Source organism: Plecotus auritus, assembly GCF_963455305.1.
Source record: "Plecotus auritus genome assembly, chromosome: 1".
NCBI lineage: Eukaryota > Metazoa > Chordata > Mammalia > Chiroptera > Vespertilionidae > Plecotus > Plecotus auritus.
This window is the reverse complement of record NC_137770.1, coordinates 11,809,738-11,831,335: the sequence shown is the minus strand read 5'-3', so window position 1 is coordinate 11,831,335 and position 21,598 is coordinate 11,809,738. Positions and strand designations below refer to the sequence as shown.

General features: G+C 42.1%; 1 protein-coding gene across 7 annotated transcripts in view; it reads right to left on the bottom strand.

Moving 5' to 3' along the window:
- UNC79 (unc-79 homolog, NALCN channel complex subunit) overlaps positions 1-21,598 on the bottom strand; it is a 218,381-nt gene that overhangs the window by 16,494 nt on the left and 180,289 nt on the right. For all 7 annotated transcript variants that reach the window (XM_080687550.1, XM_080687552.1, XM_080687553.1 and 4 more), the window contains 4 exons: positions 16,742-16,846; positions 8,890-8,967; positions 2,977-3,066; positions 240-415 (listed from right to left, as the gene is read on the bottom strand). In XM_080687550.1, coding sequence (XP_080543676.1) covers positions 240-415; positions 2,977-3,066; positions 8,890-8,967; positions 16,742-16,846 — 449 coding nt within the window. The remainder of the gene's footprint in view (positions 1-239; positions 416-2,976; positions 3,067-8,889; positions 8,968-16,741; positions 16,847-21,598) is intronic.

Below are 21,598 nucleotides of genomic sequence, written 5' to 3'. Positions count from 1 at the left end.
GGTTTTTGTGTGAAGGCAGTTCCTTTTACTGGCACCAGGTCATGAGGTACTCAAGCTCAAAAATGCTGCCAGGTTAGCCAGTAAGCACGTAGATGGGTCTCAATTCCCATCTTTCCAACCAAGCATATTCCATCCCCATGAACCTTCAGTGCATCACTTGCTCTCACTAAGCCCAAGGAAGAAACTCGGGGTGCTTCCTGCCTTATGTACCCTCGTCGCTGGAATAATTAGGGTCTTACCCTTGTTGCATTGCCGAAGGGGGGTGATAGAGCCAAGGCAGATAGCGAATCACAGCTTTGTTATCTCTGTGGTTGCCCCGGGAGATTTCCATGGCTGCGATCTGAGCCAGCCCCACTTTGAGATGTCCACCAAAGGTATCTTCATGCAGAGGCTGGGAACATGCCTTCATGTGGTTCTACAAAACCAAATGCTATTTTGTGACTCTGGCAGAGTCCCTGAGACATTCCAGGTCACTCATTAAAACGATCAGGTTGTCATTTCCACACCTTCTATCACCACTCCCAAGCAGACAACCCATTGAAAGGTCAATGGCTTCCCACTGTTCTTAGGATGAAGAAAATGAAATTCCTCTGCGTAACCTAAAATGCCTGGAATGACCTTGCTACTGCAGAGCTCTGCATCCTACCTCTTCATCTTTGCGGTCCTGCTACAGTGGTTCCCTCCCATTACTGGCCTTCACTCATGCTGTTCTTGGCTGCCTAACATATTGTTCCAGTCTCTCTTCACCTAATTCACTATTCATTGTTTGGATTTTAGCTTACATGTCACTTCCTCCAGGAAGCCTTCCCTGACTTCCTCCCTGGCTAGGCCATATCATCCTATTAGAAGCTCTTATGCCACTGTCTAACCCTTCTTCATGTAATTGTGAAAGTCACAATTTTACTTTAGTTTGTATAAAATTTTCATTAAACTTGGCCTCCACTACCAGACTATAAATTAAATTAGGGCAGCTAATGTATTTGTTTTTGTTCATTGTTGCATTCTAAATGCTTAGAATAGTGCTAGGTACAGTATAGATGCTTATTACATATTTGTTGAATTAATTCAGAAAAAGTATCTTTGCTCAGTGTGGCTTAGTGAGTGGCAAGAGGCCTGAACTGGAGTTGAGACCTAGGTTCTAGACCAGGGGTGGGCAAACTTTTTGACTCGGGGGCCACAATGGGTTCTTAAACTGGACCGGAGGGCCGGAACAAAAGCATGGATGGAGTGTTTGTGTGAACTAATATAAATTCAAAGTAAACATCATTACATAAAAGGGTATGGTCTTTTTTTTTTATTATTTCAATAGTTTTATTCATTTCAAACTGTGCTCTGATACTGTGCTCTCCAGGGGCGTGTCTCCCTAATTCACCACGATAACGTGTCTACGCATTCCCAGGGTGATGTTGGGAGATGCGTCCGCGGGCATTACAAGGAGCCTCTGGAAGATTGAGAGGTTGTTCCTCCTACTGAATGGGGATATAAATCCGCCCACTCAGAAGAAGGAGCTGCGGCCTTGTTTCCCGACGTTGCTATGTTAACACTGCTGCTGGTGAAGGAGCGGAGGGGAGAGCAAGAGAACCCTCGGCTCTTTCGGCTCCACGGGCCGGATAGAACAGCCGAACTGGCCGGATCCAGCCCGCGGGCCGTAGTTTGCCCACGGCTGTACCCATTCATTCTGTCTTAGTTGCATGACCTTAGATAAGCCACTTGCCACTTGACCTTTCTCATCTGTTTGCTAATACAAAGGAAAATCAGAGAGGTGGATTATGTCTGTACTCCCCGACCTTTTGATCATCATGGATTTTCTTATTCTTTTTCTCTGTATTTTGAAAGTGGCTATATAAAATGAGCTAAAAATATTTAGGTAACAATTGTCCCCTCTTCTTTGTACATGGAAGCCATTTAAGTGTAGGCAACCCGATTCGGCAATCAGTAACCAGCGTGTGATCAAACGCTAGGGGAGCTTGCTTGGAAATGACTGGGTTTGGATAGCCTGAGAAATCATCACTTTAGAGTTTGATTCTACTTTCCACTAGGATGTGCAGATCTATTGCTGTCCCAAGAAACACTGAGACCATCTGAGCAGAGTCTGGCCACTGCGTTGGGTGATAAAGGGGCCATATTTTTAGCTGACGAGCTTCTGGCATGACTAGATCCTGTTTATCAAAAAGGAATCATTTAGTGCCAGATTGCAATCTGGCTGCTTGCTGGGCCATGGTTAGAGTCTCTTCTGCCCTCTGTCCAGGGCCTGCTTCAAATCGCTCCGACTATCAATCTTTCAGTGGGCTCATGGCAGGGAAGTTGACTTGCATCAGCAATTCATTGCACCCTGCAAAACCAGCAAGAAGCTCAACAAATTCATTGGGAACTTGCCCATCTGCTAATTACAGTTTGTTCTATCCTTTGTCTTTAATTATTTTCTTGAAGAAGATAGGTTCAATGCAGATAAAAACCATAAATGGCTTACGTTTGCATAATGTGTTACAGTTTACAAGTCTCTTCACATGCATTATTTCACATTAAACCTGTAACCATTAGCAAAGGAGGGTATCATTAGATTTGTTTTGCAAATGAGGAAACTGAGGCTCTAGGTAGTTAAATGAGGTGCAATTGGAATGGTTTGGGTGTCACTACAGTCTTAGGTCAGCCCCGACTCCACCACATAATAGTAGTGTGACCTGGGCAGATTACTGCAGCACTTCAGGCCTCGGTTTCTACATGTGTAAAATGGGGATAACACCTCCAGGGGGCACTGTGAGAACTGAATAAATGGCAAAAATAAAGCTATGCACATGGCCGATGCCACGTAAACATCCTTTCCTTTCTCCTTTCACTCCTTGCAGAGGCGGGACTCAGTTCTTCAGCCTCCCAGACATGGGCGCATCCAGGTAACAGTGAATTCCCACCTGGTCTGCTTAAGTCTCTCAAACTGTTTTGTTAACCTAAGAGACGGGCACATGGAAGCGCTCTTACCTTCAGCTTGGTCAGCGTGTGCATGTCCGCCATGAAGTCCAGCACCTCGCTGATGGACTGCCGCACGCACTCCATGGCCGCCGTGCCACACTGAAACACAAGGACACCGCTGGGCGTGCGCTGAGTCACACCTTCAGTTCTGCCCTGGCTGCCATGACTGTCTCCCTCTGATTTCACGCTGTTTGCTAATGAGCTGTTTCATTTTCTAGATTTCTGACTCACTCCATTACTCTCAGCACAGTCTGTGATTGTCTGCCTGGAGTTCGGACCAACATTGATCAAAGGTTTGTGGTGGAGAGCAAAGAAGCAGCCTATGGGAGACAGGGCGACGTGCCTTTGTCCACAGGGAGATCTCGCTGGTTTTTGGTGGACTGTTTTTCAAGCGGCTGGTATACGAAGATTTAGCCTATGTAAAGCCATTAGCGTCAGTCTTCGGGACTGGAGTCACACTAAAACTACAGTAACACTTTATCACTCTAGGGAGTCTTACCTACTCATGAAATAAGTGACACCAAATTCCATCAGCAGAATCTTGACTTTCCCTATTAAAAACAAACATATATAGCCCAGCCGGGGTGAGTAAGTGGTTGAGCACCAATATGTGAACTAGGAGGTCATAGTTTGATTGCTGATCAGGGCACATGCCTGGGTTGTGGGCTCAGTCCCCAGTGGGGGGAGTGCAGGAGGCAGCCGATCAATGATCCTTTCTCATCACTGATGTTTCTCTCTCTCTCCCTCTCCCTTCCTCTCTGAAATGAATACAAAATTTTTTTTAATTAATTAATTAAATTTTTAAAAACACACAAAAGTATATAAATAAATATTGTTTGCTGGAAGAGCCAGACTGTTTATATTCAAGTCAAGTCATTTATAACTCAATTCATACATGGCAGGTACACTATTGAGTAGATAAATGTATTACTGTTGTGTTCTTGCTAGGGATCTACACTAATAAAAGAGAAAGATGCAAATTGACCATACCTCCGCGACGCCCACCAGCCAATCAGGAAGGAATATGCAAATTAGAAGAACAAAGATGGTGGCGGTCCTGCCACCCAGCTGCTCCAGGCGCAGAGCGGCCAGGTGGGGAAGGACACCTGCTATGAGAGGGAGGGTGGGGGGGCGAAGGGATCTACAGGAGCAGCACTCCAGCTGCAGCGAAGACGAAGACAGCAGACTCCAGCCGGAGTCAGCAGCAAAGATGAAGATGGCAGACTCCGGCCAGAGTCTGCAGCAAAGACCACAGATTCTGCCGGACTCTGCAGTGAAGACGAAGACAGAAGACTACAGCTGGAGTCTGCAGTGAAGATGAAGACAGGAAACTCTGGCCAGAGTCTGCAGAGAAGATGGCAGACTCTGGCTGGAGTCTGCAGCAAAGACAAAGATGGCAGACTCTGGCCAGAGTCTGCAGCAAAGGCGGAAGGCCTGGGTCCCGGGTGCTGGAGGAAAACCAGTGCCGGAAGTCAGGGGAAGGAAGGCCTATTGCATGAATCTTCGTGCAACGGGCCTCTAGTAAATAAATAAACAAACAAAATGGTCATCTTCCACAGACGCCAGCAGCATGTTTGGGAGGTTTTAGGAAAAGAAAGCATACTTGTGCTTCAGCTTAGTAAATGGCATAAGCCCACTCTCTCAGGGCAAGGCAGTGGATTTAGGATTCTAAGCAGAGAAAAGGAAAATGAGCAGACAGGGCGCTACATCAAAGCTGCATGGGAGAACCCACAGGCTGGGTTTACTGTGGATCAAAAGCAGGCCGTCTTTGAAGCCATCTGAATACTGTGCTAAGGCCTTTCTTGGCTTCCTTTAGGAAAATTGGGAACATTATATATTTAACTAGCTCACCCAGTCAGAAATCATTTTCCCATATTCATGTACATCTGCACGGCCCTGAACTGTATCACCTCCTCTCTCCTCTGGGATGTTACGCCTGCCAGTCCCGCTGACAGGATAACAAACAGGAGAATAAGGTCACTGGCAGTTCCGCAGGAGAGTTCTCCAAGCATTTCGTATGTGCTAAGGTTTTATTCTTTTCATTCAAATCAAGTGAAGGAATTATAAAAGGTTATTGTGCCCCTGCTTTTGGAATATTAATCCTTTAATGCAAGAAAGGATTTCCCCCTGATTTATTCCATTTTCTCTGACCTTTCATATGTCATGCAAACAGGAGCACACACTCTGCATGTCTTGAAAGGGATTTGTTTCTTTCACAGGCAATATTTTGTTCCTTCTCAAGTAAGCAAATGTCACAGAAAATAATTACTAAGAGCAGTATTTAATATTTGTCTTTTAAGTTTAAATTGAAAAAAAAATGAGAGCAAAGACTTTACTATTACTCAGTTAGGTTTGCTCTAGAGACCAAAAACTACATCTAATAAAAGCCTTAAAATACACTTTAGTCAGGATAATCTTAGGGAGCTATATACACTTATAAAACAAAGCATATAATTTTCACACACCCCTTTTATTTAAATCTGCAAAAAATCAGTATAACCTTAGGTGTGCTATTTAAAAAAAAAAAACACAGAGTCACATTCCACTTGCTTTAGAAGGCCTATGTTTATTTCAATAGGAAAACTAATGATAAAGGTGTTGAAAACATACTCTAACCCCAAAACATGAATTGAATCATATCCAATTCTTCCTTTAAACTTATGTCTGATTTTAAAGTTACATTGCTTAAATTGTAAAAGTAACATGTGCAATGTAGAAAAGTTGGAAAAGACAAATTAGTAAAAAGAAAAAAAAATCACCATAACCCTAATTCTTGTCCTTTGCCTGTGAGACAGCCACTGTGACTGAGTCCTTCCAAGTTCTTTCCAATGCATATGGCATACACACATACATGCAATATTTATAAGGCTGAGGTTGTTTTCTAACTTGCTTTTGTATTAAATCTATCATAAGCATTTTCCAGTTAATTAAATATTCTTTGAAAACTTGACTTGGTAACCACATAATAGTGTATCTTGTAGATACACCTTATTTTATTTGAACAAAACCCCAATGTTGGACATCCTATCCTATATAATAAAAGGCTAATATGCAAATCGACCAAATGGCAGCACGACTGATCTCTATGACATGCACTGACCACCAGGGGGCAGACGCTCAATGCAGGAGCTGCCCCCTGGTGGTCAGTGCACTCCCACAGGGGGAGCGCCTCTCAGCCAGAAGCCAAGCTCACAGCTGGCGAGTGCAGCGGCAGTGGCGGGAGCCTCTCCCACCTCCGCGACAGCACTAAGGATGTCCCACTGCCGGGGAGCAGGCCTAAGCCGGCAGTCAGACATCCCCCAAGGGCTCCTGGACTGCGAGAGGGTGGAGGCCAGGCTGAGGGACTCCCCCACCCTGAGTGCACAAGTTTCATGCACCGGCCTCTAGTTAATTATATTTCCATATATTTGCTATTTTAAATGCTGCTTTAATAAATACACTTGTATAAATTCTTTATGTATACATATAAGTGTTTTCTCAAACATATTTACAGAAGTAAGTGGTCAAACTGTTCTTCAGCAAGCCATCTGAATACTTGGTTGTACCATTTTTCATGACCACCAGGCGCTTATAAGAATGTTTGTTTCACTTCATCATCAATACCTTTATTCATTAAGAAAAACCTGCTGATTTGCTAGCTGATTTTAATTTTTATATTTTTAATATCCTAATATTTTGTATTAATTTATAGTTCACTGATGGCTAGTGAGGTAAAAGGTACATTTTAAATGACTTATTGGTCATTGGAAAGTGTGGCTCCTACAACTACTTTTGTTTTTGTTGTTATTGAAATAGTTTGTCTTTTACTTGTGGATTCCAATAAACCTTTTATATATTAAGGATATTATTTTTAAGCTATCACATAGGTAGCAAATACTGAGTTTTAAAGAACTAAACATTATGTAAACCAGTGAGTGTGCAACAGAGACTGGCTAGCTACTCACAGAACCATTTCTCTTCTGGCCCATGAAAACCTTCGTGTGCCATATTCTCTTCTCTTTTCCCAACCACCAGCTGATTGCAGAGGACTGCACACAATGGAAGGAACCTGAACCCTACGTGTTCACATGGAAGTCCTCCTCCCTCTACTAATCAAGATACCCACTGTAACTTCACAGGAGCAAACAATAAACTTTGTGTGTTGAGTCACGAGCATTGGCATTTAATCTCATAGCATTTCCCTAATTACTATTAAGAACTCTTAAAAAAACATAGTCTAGTAATTATACTCCCAGAAATCTATTATAAAAATATAGTCTAAAATATGGACAAAGATTGAAGCACAAAGATGTTTATCACATATTAGCTACAATTGCAGAATATTGAAAATAACTAAAATATCCAAAAATAATTAATGTTTGTTAATATTCGTTTTAATAGTTATTTTTTACTCAATACTTACTGCATGTTGGCACCATGCTAATATGCTTCACATGCATCATTTTATTCAATCCTGATTCCTATCCCAATTTACAGATAATATAAATCAAAGAATCATAGGCTAACTGACTTGCCTCATCACATAGCTAGTAAATGGCAGACCTCATCCTCTGCTGTGACTCTAGTCCCTACACTCTTTATCATTATTCTATGGCACATTCACATGAGGTAATACTCTGCAGCCACTAAACTTTGGGGAAAATGCTTATGCCATATGAACCAAACTGTGTTTAAACACATACACAGAAAAAGAGAAAGAAAATTCATTGAAATGTTAGCAGTAAAATTATCTCTGTTGAATGATTATTTTTTCCACTCTCAAAATTTCTATACATCAAAAAAATATAAACAGTAGTTTTAAAAAGATGATTAGTGTTATGGGTGAAACTGGTATACTTATACATGTAAATTAATAAAACATTTTTGGAAAGCAATATGAGAATATGTACCATTAATATATTCCTATTCTTAATTAAGGAATGAATCCCAAGGATATAATTCAAAATAAAGGTGAAAATAATCTTTGTAGATATATATATATATATGGAAAGTGGAAAGTATATAAATTTCCAACAATAAGCTAATTAGGATACTGAATAGATCAAAATATAGAAAAATATTATAAAACAACAGAGTTTCTCATTTTAAGGCAGAGGAATTATAGGTGATCCTTTTTCTTTATTAAATTTTTTTCTATTGAAAATTTAAATAATTGTTTTCAATAAACAATATCACTAAAGTTTCTGAGTTTGTTCTAGTAAACTTGCTGGCTTCTCATCTTCAATCCTTAACATATTTTACCAAATAGTTCACTAGTTGATAATAATGGAAATTTTTTAATTTTCAAAGAAAATATAAAGGAAAAAAAGGTATTATAATGCTTATTTCTTTCTAGAAGTAGTTAAATCAAATTACTTAGTGGGAGCCAGTATAGGAAAATTGGTTCTGGAAAAATGGAACTTTAATAAAATCTATCCTTTTTTTTCTTTTTTAATCCTCACCTGAGAATATATCTTTATTGATCTTTTAGAGGAAGAGGGAGAGGGAGAGAGAGAGAATAGAGGAACATCGCTATGAGAGAGAAACATCAATTGGTTGCCTCCCATATGCACCCTGACCGGGGATCAAACCCACAACCTAGGTATGTGCCCTGACCGAAAATCAAACCCGCAACATTTTTGGGACAACACTCCAACCAACTGAGCCACACTGTCAATGCCAAATCTATTCTTCATGTCTAGTAATTCCTTTCCTCTCCTTAACTAGCTGCTTCAATTTTACTCATGTTTCCTGGAATTCAACGTTTCCAAGGGCTGAGATTAATTTAAATTTTCACTAGCGCTCTTTTTAAAAAGATGCTAATATGTTTTCAGTTTTACAGTGTTTGTTCATTGTACCAGGACACAGGCCAAAAACACGTCTTTGCTCAATGAGGAAATGAGAAAACATAAAGCGCAGACAATTAATTCAGTGGGGACTTACTCCAGGTACAGAGGCGATCATCTGCTTGCTCAGGATTGTCGACTCCGCTAGTTTGGTTCCAGCATCTGCACAAATAAACTAATAAGAAATTGAAGGATAATTACTTTTAAGGGCATTTGGACAGTAATAAGTAGTTTATCATTTTATTAACTTGGCTTAAATTCATTAGTGTTTACTCCCGTGACAATCTGCCCTGGATTTATGGTACTTGCTAATCATGACAGCTGATTCCTATGAGAAATTCAGAATCATCGTACTGAGATGAACACACTGATCCTTACTTTACTCAGACAGCTCAGTGGCACTGGAAATGTGCATTTGGTCAAGGAAGAAAGAAAAGCTGTCAGCACTGTCAGGTCAATTCCGACATGACTCTATTTCTTCTTCAGCACTCTTGACAGTTACTGAATTTTCATAGGTTTTTCCAGACGTCTACCATTGTATCGTACATTGAGAATGAAAACAGAAAAACAATGAACCTCAGAGTGAGGATTCTAGGTGTTTCTTCCCCTCCAAGTCCCCTGCGTATCTGGTCTTCCTTACCCCACTTCGTTCACGCCCTCTGTGCTGATAATGGCCCCCACTTCTGCTGTGTCCCACGGGACTTTTCACGTGCTTCCATTGTAGTAGTCATGACATGAGATTGCAATGACCTCTGGGTCTATTTCTTCACCTGCCGGGAGCTCTTTGAGAGCATAGCCTCGATGCACCTCGTCCCAGCACTAGACTCGCGCCTCACATCTCAGAAGGGCTCAGCAAAAGTTTGTGAAATGAAGTGATTCATCAATTATGTACAACTGAGATCATGATGAGGATGGATTTGCCAGATTACAATTTAATTTCCTTCTTTTACAGATACAAGGTGTACCGGTTAATAATGGCAGGTTTTGTAATCAAAGAAAACATGATAATTTCAAGAGGAACATCAAAAGTGCTTTATTAAAAGTAATGTCCATCACTAGCTACACATTTCCCCCATCTTCCAGGTGATTTGCGGATACCGCCCCAATAGAACTTTTCTTGTTTTGAGGCAAACCATTCAGAGACCCAATTTTCCACTTCTTCGTACGTTTTGAAGTGCTGCTCAGAAAGTGTGGGTGCCATCGATCAGAACAAGTGGTAATCTGAAGGAGCAGGGTCTGGTGAATATGGTGGGTGGGTTAATAATACTTCCCAGGCAAGATCTGTTAATGTGTCTTTAACTGGTTTTAAAGTGTGAGATGGTGCGTTATCATGAAGCAAAATTACTTTGCCGTGTCTTCTGGTACATTCTGGTCGTTTCATGATCACAGTGTGGTTCAAATTGATTATTTGTTGTCGGTAGCGATCAGTATTAACGGTTTCACCTGGTTTTAGAAGCTCATAGTACACCACACCTTCCTGATCCCACCAAACACAGAGCACTGTCTTCTTCCTGAAGCGATTTGGCCTTGCAGTCCATGTTGACGGTTGACCTGGATCAACCCGTCATTTTGTAGGTTTGGGATTCTCAAAATAAACCCACTTTTCATCGCCAGTCACAATTCGATGCAAAAAAGAGTTTCTTTCGTACCGTTGAAGTAACATTTTACTGATGACTTTTCGGTTTTCCATTTGTCTTTCGTTCAGTTGATGTGACACCCATTTTCCTTCCTTTAAAATCTTTCCCATTGTTTGTAAATGATCAGAAATTGTTTGCTGAGCAACGTTTAATCTTCCTGCAAGTTGTTTTTGAGTTTACACACATCTTCATCCAATAATGCTTGTAATTGTTGGTCTTCAAACTTTTTCGGTTGACTTGGACGTTCTTTGTCTTTCACATCGAAATCATCATTTTTAAAGTGTTTAAACCAGTGTTCACAAATATCTTGAGATGGAGCATGTTCACCATAAGCTTCCTGAAGTATACGATAACTTTTTCTTCAAAATAAATTAATAAATTAAAACTTCCCGCAAATGCTCTTTTTTTGGCACAAAATTTGACATTTTTAAGTGTAAAAATATCTATGATGTTAACACCTTCAGCAAATTTGACATATGAAGTTTTGAAGCTTGCTGTCAATACAACAAAATAGCATACATATCAAAATCGCATATGTATCAACATATGTGTAATGCCATCTATTGAAAAATATCCGCATTATTAACTGGTACATTATCAACTATCTACACTAATAAAAGAGTAAGATGCACATTGACTGTACTTTTGCAACACCCACCAGCCAATCAGGAGTGAGTATGCAAATTTACCCAACAAAGATAGCAGGTTAATTTGCATACCCAGGCGCAAGCGTTCTGCACTGCCCTAGTCGCTCCAGGCCTCTGGGCAGTGTGGGAAGGCAGAAAGGCGGCTCCGGGCTGGAGCGAAAAGGCGGCTCTGGCCAGAGCGAAGCGGTGCCAGCAGCCAGGGGAAGGAAGGCCCATTCTTGAACGAATCTTCATGCATCGGGCCTCTAGTTTATTAATGGTTTTAGGGGTAAGGTTAAACATGAAGTCTGTCGAGTTTGCTATGAGCTTTTATTTCCTGGTCAGTTTCTTTCTCCTGGTCTCTGCCCAGTGGCCCCAACCACTGTGGGACCCAAAGCTGCTGCTATGCAGAGTCCAGAGGCTCGGACAGAAGCTTTGGCACTGACAGCGCCTCCTAATTCATTTCACTTTCACACTGAAAGAGCACAGAAGAGTTAGGTGGGTCGAGGCGACGAGATGAGCTCAGCTGGGCAGGCTCAGACCTTGTTCAAACTGGGGAGAGGTAAAATGGGGCAGGGTGGTAGAGAAAATCCCAAGGAGGCTGGGTGAGGAACAGGAGCCAGCACATGCACACTAACCAGGGGTCATGATCAAAGCATTATAACAGGCGGCAGGTTTGGGCTAACAAGGAGGAGCTATAAACCAAAGGCCTTCTGAGGTCAAGAAGCCCTTAGACTTCTTGGCCAAGGCCACCAGCTGGTCTTCATGTGTTCCTCCATGAAAGGTGCTTCCGTGCAGGTGACTGAGCAGGGGAGGAGGAGACAGCAGGCAGAGCTGTCTCTGAAAGCCGCATGGCAGGCGTGGACACACATTTCCACACTCACATTCTGTCATTTCTTCTTGCCTCAAATACAGTTACAGAAAACTGAAGAATCGCCTTGGCCGGTAACTCCGAATCTGGCAAAGAAAGTGCCAGCTAGTAACACCCAGGGAAAAATCTAAAATTTTCCATTATTTTATTCAGGAATGCTTATGTCTGCTCTTCTAACTTGGGCTTATTTCTAATACAAGGAAAAGTAAATAAATCAGGATTTTTTTTTTTTTAAGTAAAGCCTATACCTTTGGCCAAAACCTGGCAGGAAAAATCTGACAGAAGTACAGGGTGAGAAGAAGGAGCTCCCCAAATCCTGACAGCTAGTTTTCCGCATAAAACGTATTTACAAACGCTCTCTGAGTCTGCAATCTACGACAAACTACTTAGAAATAAGTTCCCGAACCTCTGCCAGGACACCAACATTTGAACTAATGTCTTTAAAACAGAAACAAGAGACTGCACGGCGAATGGATGCTAAGGGCAAGACAGACTGTGAGGAAAGGGAGCCCAGGATGAGCGAGTGTCCCTGGGCGGTCTAGAGCCCTCGGCCCCTAAAGCATGCTTTCCAGCCTGCCTGTGCCCTCGAGGGCAAGACAAGATTTGTGAAGAAGCAAAACTTCAACCTTCTCCATCTCCAGCAGCAGAAGCCTCTCTCGCCTGCAAAGTGGAAGGAGTGGCATAATGGAAGTAGGCTGTCAGCCATGTAGGCTCATGGTATGAGGCCAAATTCAAATGTCTGATCTGTGATCTCTTAGAAATCAAAATTAATTAAAAATCACTCTACAAGTTATGGAGGTCTGGTATATTAAAGGGTATAAAAGTGCATAAGCCTGAAACCATCTACTATTTATTTTTTAGCCATGCATTTTAATCCAGTGCATTTTAACATGATACGTACGACTAAGTAAAATTTTCTCTCTTCATTTCATATAGCTGCCGACCAGGAACTGAAAAACGCCATTATAATTTTATAGAATTGCTCAAAATATAAAGATGTAACTAAAGTCAGGGAGGGAAGGATGACTACCATACAAGGAAGCATTTTATACTTTCAGGTAGAAATAGGCACGCCTGCACCAATACAAAAGAACACAGAAGAAACGCAGTATCCATTATGTGTCATTACTAAATTCATTATCAAAATGAGACTCAAAATAGTATCTCCACCTCTCATCCCAAAGAGTGATCGGGCTGTTAGTAACTCAACTAACATTAATAACCCCCCCTGCATACACCTGTGCATTAAAACAGCAGCGTGCCCCTGCCACTTCTTTGTCCTCCAGCCCACAGCTAACCTATCTTTGAAAGAAAACCTTTCACCCACACGATTTCTCACACGCGAACATGCAGGTATATCCCACACAGTGGGTGTGCTATATGCAAATTAGAATGTCTATTCTTGACATATAATGGGAGCTGAGGATGTTCCTTTGGATTTGAGCTTCTATAGCCTTTTGGTGGCTGTTAGTGGACTATCCCTCTGTTATGAAAACTCTGCTCTAATCCGTCTTGAGAACACTTACAACTGCATCTGACACAAAGGAGCTACAGCAGACCAGCAGAAAAGGAAACATTGCAGGTGAGAGCAAAACTGTCAACAGATCTGCGCTAAAACAGTAAGACAAAGCCTTGGTCCACAGAGCAGAACAATCACACCCTGATGGTTAACATTTTAGATTCTGAAGAATACATACAATTTTTTCTATTTTTCAAATTATTTCCCGTTTGCATGCCTCTTTTTCTTTAAAAAAAAAAAAAATCCACTTGCACATCCAAGGTCGCCTGACTTTATATGTAAGTAAAAACAAGTAATAGGAGTCATGGCTGGACAACCACTATAGCGGACTGGGAAGTTTCCATGAACCCGGCCTCCAGGAAGAAATTCTAGGAATTAACAAACAGATTGGTCACTGTCTTGAAATGTTTAGAACTTGGGTTGCCCCACATTCCTTGGGCAAGTGTTTCATTGTTCTTTATGGGGATGCTTACCAAGAGAGTACTGAGTATTTGGTAATCAACAAAGGCACGGTCTGTCTATGAGACTAGAAACAGCTCCATCTCTAGCAACTCATCCATCTTCTAAGTTATTAATTCAAGAGGAAGAGGAAACACTAGTGTTTTCCTGGTGGCTGAAAGAACGAAGGGTAAATCCAAGGTCTGAAGAACTGACTTCTCACTAATGGGGCCAATGTCATGTATGACAGCTCCCCAGGGGAGGTTTTCCTTTCAAATGTTGCTTTCTTTTCTGTTTCCAAGTTGCATTTTCAGTTAAACAAAGCCACCCCACTGCTTCAGATGGGGTCCCTGATATCTTTAGAGGAAGTCACTGTCTGCCTCAGACACATTACGTGTCCATGTTGGGAGCTGGTCCTCTGGGAGCCAGGGCCTGCCGTGCCCCACCAGGAAAGGGAAGAGTTTCTCTGACTCCAGGCTAGATTCTCTGGCCTAAGGGAAGCCACCAGAGAGCAGGTGATCCCTTGTGCGATCCTCCAGGGGACACTTGGAGGACCCAGGCAGTCAAGGGCAGGAGAAAAAAGAACAGGAAAGCTCCATAGAAAGATGTGCCATTCATGAAGAGAGACAAGTTGCTTCTTCATCCCACAAGTGGCCCCACAGAAGACTTCTCTCCACCACTTAGCCAGGAACCACAGGGCGATACGGGGACTTTTAAGTATGCCTCCCTTTTATTCCTCTCGGTAATGAAAATTATTTACTCTAAAGCTTATAGAACAAAGATATATTACTTCAAAATGGCACAGTGCTTAACATACTTTGTTGGAGGTGGAAACAGTCATAAAGTTGTTCTTCATGGCCACAATCTCAAAATGTCTCCAAAATACCTCTCCAACCTAAATAATTTCACAACTAGATTTGTGAAGTTGAATGATTCAATGACAAATACACATTTGTTTTAAAAAGATGAAAATGGAATTCATTGACATGGAATACGAGAGTCCAAAAAACACATTCAGTCAGAGGAACCTACATTTTTGCCCTCTTCCTTCCTAAAACTAATTTGTTTTTGTTATTTATTCACCTCGCTATGATGTAATAATCACTGTTTTCATGGTTCCCTTGAGTGCTGGGCAATTGAACCTGTCAGTGTTCTGCTGTCTCGTGACAAGTGCTTATTACGGTTGCCTAATGTACTTCACAGTAGACCGGCCACCCGCTGCACTCACGGCATCGGGGCTGGACCCCGAGAAGATCAGCCTTGGAGATTGGCTCTGCTAGAAACTGGGACCAATTAAGAGACTGCTCCCCGATGCCCGCAGGAAAGCACCTTCAGGGCCTGAAACCTAGGCTGTTTGGAGGTGGCAGGTCACCAACCAAAACACTATCAGAAGCAAGTGACTTCTAGACACTGAACCTGTGAGCCTTACGTCTCTCATGGCTGGTTCACGAAGCCCAGTTCACCTGCCCTCTCCTCCAAATCAGTGTTGATCCCATTAATCTTCATGGTCACTTGTGTCAGAGTTGCTTGTGCTCAAAAGCGGTGTAGCTGCTGATGTGTGAGCAGGAGGGGCTGGCCTATGGCAACCCACTGGGAGAGTCAACACCTGCCCGACCTCAGGAACAGATATTGCCAGGCTGTGATTTTGCTTCCACCCTCCTCTTAGGCTGCCTAGCATCGTGGTTCAATGGGAGCCACTTCATTCTGACTACATCATGCTCGGCACCCACTGCTGTCATCTTCCAGCAATCACTGCCCTCACAGAGCTTCAATGTGCCCCCAGGAGCTCTTCAAAGACAACTGAGGACCATTCTTCATGTGAAGGTATACCAACTCTTTATGAAATCTCAAGGCTTTGAGAGAAACTCAATTCTGGTCCTAAGGACGAGTATTATATAGTAGTGAGGGAAGGGGACCCAGTGGTGGATATTAAATGGCAAATGACAGGTATCCTTCCTCCTCTTTTTCCAGGTAAATGCCTCAGCTTCTGTGCTCACACACACACACAGCATTTCCATACTCAGTACACACCCATTACACTATGGTGGAGATTTTTTACTTGTGAACTTCACCTACCAGATAATAAATCTTGGAAGGAAGGGGCCATGGCTTATTTATATCTGTTTCCCCAGCACCTGGGCCAGGTCAAGGCTCCTAATGGCTTAATGAGCCTTCCTCCATCTCTAATGCTGAGTTGGCCACTCCCTCCTCCATTGTACTTTACATACTGCACAATGGTTAGCATATTATTGGCATGGGCCTATGCCTTTCTCATCTCTATATTCCCAAAACCTAGTCCAAAATAGGTGGTGAGTAAATATTTGTCAAGGGAAATACTGCTGAGTAGTCAAATGTGTCCAGATAATGAAAGGCTTCAGTCATTCAGGCACTACAACGTCACTGTAGGTTTTCAATGCAGGGCGTGATCTGATATAAAGTAGACTTTTAGCAAAATTCGTCTAGGCGGCCATAAGCCAGAAGACTGGATTGGTGTGGAGAGAGATGAAGGCAGTGCAAAAAGCTCAGAGCCGTTATGGTCACCTGGGCAAGTGACAGAAAGCCTGACCAGACTGTGCTCCACAATGAACAGACCCTGAGGTCGGATGCTGACCCTACTTATGCCAGCTATGTCATCTTGGGCAAGTCACTGAACCCCCTAAGCCTCAGTCTCCTCATCTATGATACAGGACCAATGTCTCAGACGGCGGTAAGGATAAAGTGAGGGGAATATGTAAAGCATATTGCCTAGCACACACAGGGGCAGAAATATTTGATTTATGCATATGCCCCAGAGCTTCCTTGTTTTTCCAAACATAACTGGATCGCATGAAAGTATTACAAACAAGCCATAAGCCTACCTGGACAAGCAGAAGGAGGTTTGTATCTGGTAGAGGAGATTTCAACTTTAGGGCCTGCAGGAGTTCCAGAACAACACTACGAGACAAGTACAGTTTATCCCGCTCCTAAATAAAACAAAACAGAAGGAGGTAAGCAATTTCTAAAATTCAATTAGAACAGATCAAAGTCAAAAGAGCTTCTAAAAGAGTCATATATCAGAAATAAAAAATACTATTTAAAAATGCATAACGGACTATCCTCAATAAATAAAATTAAAACTTAAAAGGAAAAACTTTAAAGGCATTTTTGTGTGTATGAGTTTACTGCAGCACTGAGAACACGTAATTTTTTACAATATGTTTATTGATTTCAGAGAGGGAGAGAGAGATAGAAACATCAATGATGAGAGAGAATCACTGATCAGCTGCCTCCTGCATGCCCCCTACTAGGGATCGAGCCCATAACCCGGGCATGTGCCCTGACCGGGAACTGAACCATGTCTTCCTGGTTCGTAAGTCAATGCTCAACCACTGAGCAACACCAGCCAGGTGAGAACACATAATTTAATGCAGGGGTGTAGGATGTCCAGCCTGCGGGCCATACAAGGCCTGAGAAATCATTTAGCCTGGCCCTGCCAAGGCATTAGGGGTGAGTTAATGAAATATTTGACCAAATATAACAGGCTAATTTTTAAGTTGATAATTTTATATGGCCCACAAATGATGTTATAAATATCCAAATGGCCCTTGGCAGAAAAAATGGTTCCCCATCCCTCATTTAATGGATAAGAAAACAATAGGCTAGCTCTTCAATACTGAAACCACAGGATTTGGTTCTTATCCATAGGGAATGATATAGGTTCTCAGCATTGCAGAAATTAAACAAATCTAAAAGCTTTTTGTTTCAATAGAAAATGGTTTAGAGACAAACATGTACAACTGCTTAAAGCAGGGGTCCTCAAACTTTTTAAACAGGGGGCCAGTTCACTGTCCCTCAGACCATTGGAGGGCCAGACTATAGTTTAAAAAAAAAAACTATGAACAAATTCCTATGCGCACTGCGGGCCCGGGACGAGTCAGCTGCTAAGCAGGACAGGCAGCGGCACCCGGCGGGCCGAATAAATGTCCTCGGTGGGCCACATGTGGCCCGCGGGCTGTAGTTTGAGGACGCCTGGCTTAAAGGATCTCGAATCTTCTCTAAGGAACTTACTTTTTAAAGGGATAATTTTAAGCACACAGAAAAACAGAGAGATGAAATATATTATATACTTCGTCAAATGGTAACATTTTGCTCTGATTTTACATTTTTTTAATAATAATTCAAACCACAGAAACAGTTGAAGGTGCTCTCTATTCTTTCTCCCTTCCTTGAAGTAGCACTTTTTTGAATCTGCTTATTATTTCATGTATGTTTTTATACTTTTACTACATATATATTATATTAGTATTATTTTTGAGTATCTTTAAGATTTCTATTATAATGTATTATTATAAAATACTAGAGGCCTGATGCATGAAATTCGTGCAAGAGTAGGCCTTCCTTCCCCCAGCTGCTGGCACTGGCTTCCCTCTGGCACCTGGGACCCGGGTTGGCTTCCCTCCGGCCACCCACAGGCACCCGGGACCTGGGTTTCCCTCGCAGCCCCAGCTTCATCCAGAAGGACGTCCGGTCTAATTAGCACATTACGCTTTTATTGTTATAGATTGTTATCAATAATGTCCAATGCTTGTCTCCATTATAATGTGTAATATTATTTTTGCATGTTTTTTAATTTCTATTTTAGTGTATAATCCTATCTAATAAAAGAGTAATATGCAAATTGACCGTACCTCCGCTATACCCACAAGCCACGCCCGCCAGCCAATCAGGAGCAAGTATGCAAATTAACCCAACCAAGGTGGCTGCAGCCACGGAGAGAGCAGGAGGCTTGGGTTGCCCCTGGCAATGGATGAAGCCAAGCTTTCCGCTTGCCCTGGCAAGCCCAGGTCTCCGCTCAAGGCTACAAAGTTTCAATTATAGAAGATAAATAAATCCCAGATACCAGGGCCTCCGCTTGGGTTGCTGGGGGGCGTGGCCAGCCTGCAAATCACCACAGGTCCCTCACCCAGGCCACCCCATGCCCCAAGGGAACCCTCACCTTGATCTGGGACACCCTTCAGGGCAAACCAGCCAGCCCCCACCCGTGCACCAGGCCTCTATCCTATCTAATCCTATCTAATAAAAGAGTAATATGCAAATTGACCATCCCTCCAACACACAAGATGGCTGCCCCCATGTGGTCAAAGATGACTGCCCCCATGTGGACACAAGATGGCCACGACAAGATGGCTAGCAGGGGAGGGCAGTTGGGAGGGATCAGGCCTGCAGGGGAGGGCAGTTGTGGGCGATCAGGCCAGCAGGGGAGGGCATTTGGGAGGGATCAGGCCTGCAAGGGAGGGCAGTTGGGGGTGATCAAGCCTGCAGGGGAGGGCAGTTAGGGGTGACCAGGCTGGCAGAGGAGGGAAGTTGGGGGTGACTGAGCCTGCAGGGAAGGGCAGTTAGGGGTGACCAGGCCTGTAGGGAAGGGCAGTTGGGGGTGACCAGGCCAGCAGGGGAGGGCAGTTGGGGCAATCAGGCCAGCAGGAGAGCAGTTAGGCATCGATCAGGCTGGCAGGGGAGTGGTTAGGGGTGATCAGGCTGGCAGGCAGAAGTGGTTAGGGGCAATCAGGCAGGCAGGCGAGCGGTTGGGAGCCAGCAGTCCTGGATTGTGAGAGGGCAGTCAGACATCCCTTGAGGGGTCCCAGATTGGAGAGGGTGCAGGCTGGGCTGAGGGACACCCCCATCCCTGTGCACGAATTTCGTGCACTGGGCCTCTAGTAAAACTTATAAAAAGGTGTCTATAAATAGATTCTCTTTGGTTCATTTATAATCACATATCTACAGAAAGTGATAGTTTTATTTTTCCTTTCCTTTCCAATTATGTTGGATTTTTCTTCCTGTCTTACTGAACTTAGTAGGACACGCAGGACCAGAGTGAATAGGAGCAGTGGTAACAGGCATCCTTATCTTACTTATTATTGTAAAGGGACTATACAATGCTGGAACCTCACCATTAAGTATAATGTTTCCTAGAGGTTTCTGATTAACAACCTTTGTCAAGTTAAAGAAGTTACTTCTATTCCTAGTTGGACTAGAATTATCATAAGTGGATGTTGAATTATAAAGAGTGTTTCTTTTCTATCTGCTGAAATAATGATAAAAGTTTTTCTCCATTAATCTGGTAGCACGGTGACATAAACAGGTGTTCTAATAGTTAAACCACTATTATATTTCAAGAAAATCCTCACGAGGTCATGAGTTTTAATGCATTATTTTGCTATTATTCCTTCAGAATTTTTGTATCTCTGACAGGTTAGTATCAACTATCTTATTGGCCTCATAATGTATTGTAATACATCTTTTAGTGTTGTTTCAGTTAAAAATATATTAGGAAATTTCTAATTTTCCAAATAGTTTATTTAGCCTTCACTCTTAAATAATAGCTTAGCTGGTAGAGAATTCCAGGTGAACAGTTATTTTTTTCTCACAATTTTGAAGACATTTTCCCCATTATCTTCTGGCTTCCACTGTGCTGTTGAGAAGTTTGTTGTCAGTCTATCTACAAAGTGTCTTTCTTTTGCTTGCTCTTAAAAATTTTTATCTGTCTTGGTTGTTCTATCAATTTGTACCTTACTTATGTAGTGTATGACACGAGCAGGTAAATTTTTAGTTTATTTGTAATACTTTCAGTGCTCATTGTGTTTCCTGAATCAAAGCATTACTGACTTAAATCAATTCTAGAATTGCTAAGAATCCTACGTTCCCTTCTCTGAAACACTTCTTTTTCTCATCGTCATCTCTTCATCTCTCTTTGCTGCATACTATATAATTTCTTCAGTTCTACTTGCCATTTTACCAATTCCCTCTTTGGCTATATCTAATTTGCTGTTTAACCTGTCCATCAAGTTTTTTATGTCAGTGACTATTTCATTTCTAGACTTCCTACTTTTTTCAAATCTTTCTGGATGTGTTTTTTTAAGTGACTAAATCTCTTCTCATGTTTTTAATTCTCCTTTGCATGATTATCATTCAAAGTATGTTTTATAATCTCTATCACATAGTTCTAATATTGGAAAACCTTAGGGGGAAAATAATGTTGCTGTTTGTTGACTGTTATCTAGCTCATGGTGGATTATTTCTTCATATGATTTATAATTTTAGGTTCTGAGCTCATGTTCATCAGGATCTTATTTGTGGAAATCCTGTTAGGCCTGGGTCGAAAGCATATCCCTCCAGAGAGGTTTGAGGATTGACTTCAGGTTTGCTTCTGCCAGACACTCGAATGCTATTCCTTGCTTAGTACCTATGTTACTTGACTTTTTAGTTTGGGGGTTCACAGAGCATGTAGGTAATGTAAATCAAATTATAAACATGTTCAAAGGTAGGTTCATGTTTACTAATTCTCAACGTCACTATAAATCTTTCTCTCAGTTCTCAGATTATACAGATCCCATTCTTTGTCACCTCCAATATAAGAATATATTCTTTCCAAATCACCCTTTTAACAAATGGATAGCCTTTCAAGGGTTCTTTCTGCTGGGGATGACTCAATTCCAATTCCCAGCCTAAAATAGTCCCAAGACCTCATCTGCTTTCTCTGTGTGGGCTTTCAAACTCAAGCCACTAAGTTACCAAAACAAGCACCACCAACCCCTTCCCTATCTCAAGACTTCTACAATATTAGCTTACATGCTTACCCCTCTGGTTCTCGATTTCCTTTGCACTTTTGTCTCCTTTCATTTTTATAAAATTAGCTCAATTTTTAAAATCATGTTTATTTCATCCAGCATTTCTGGTGT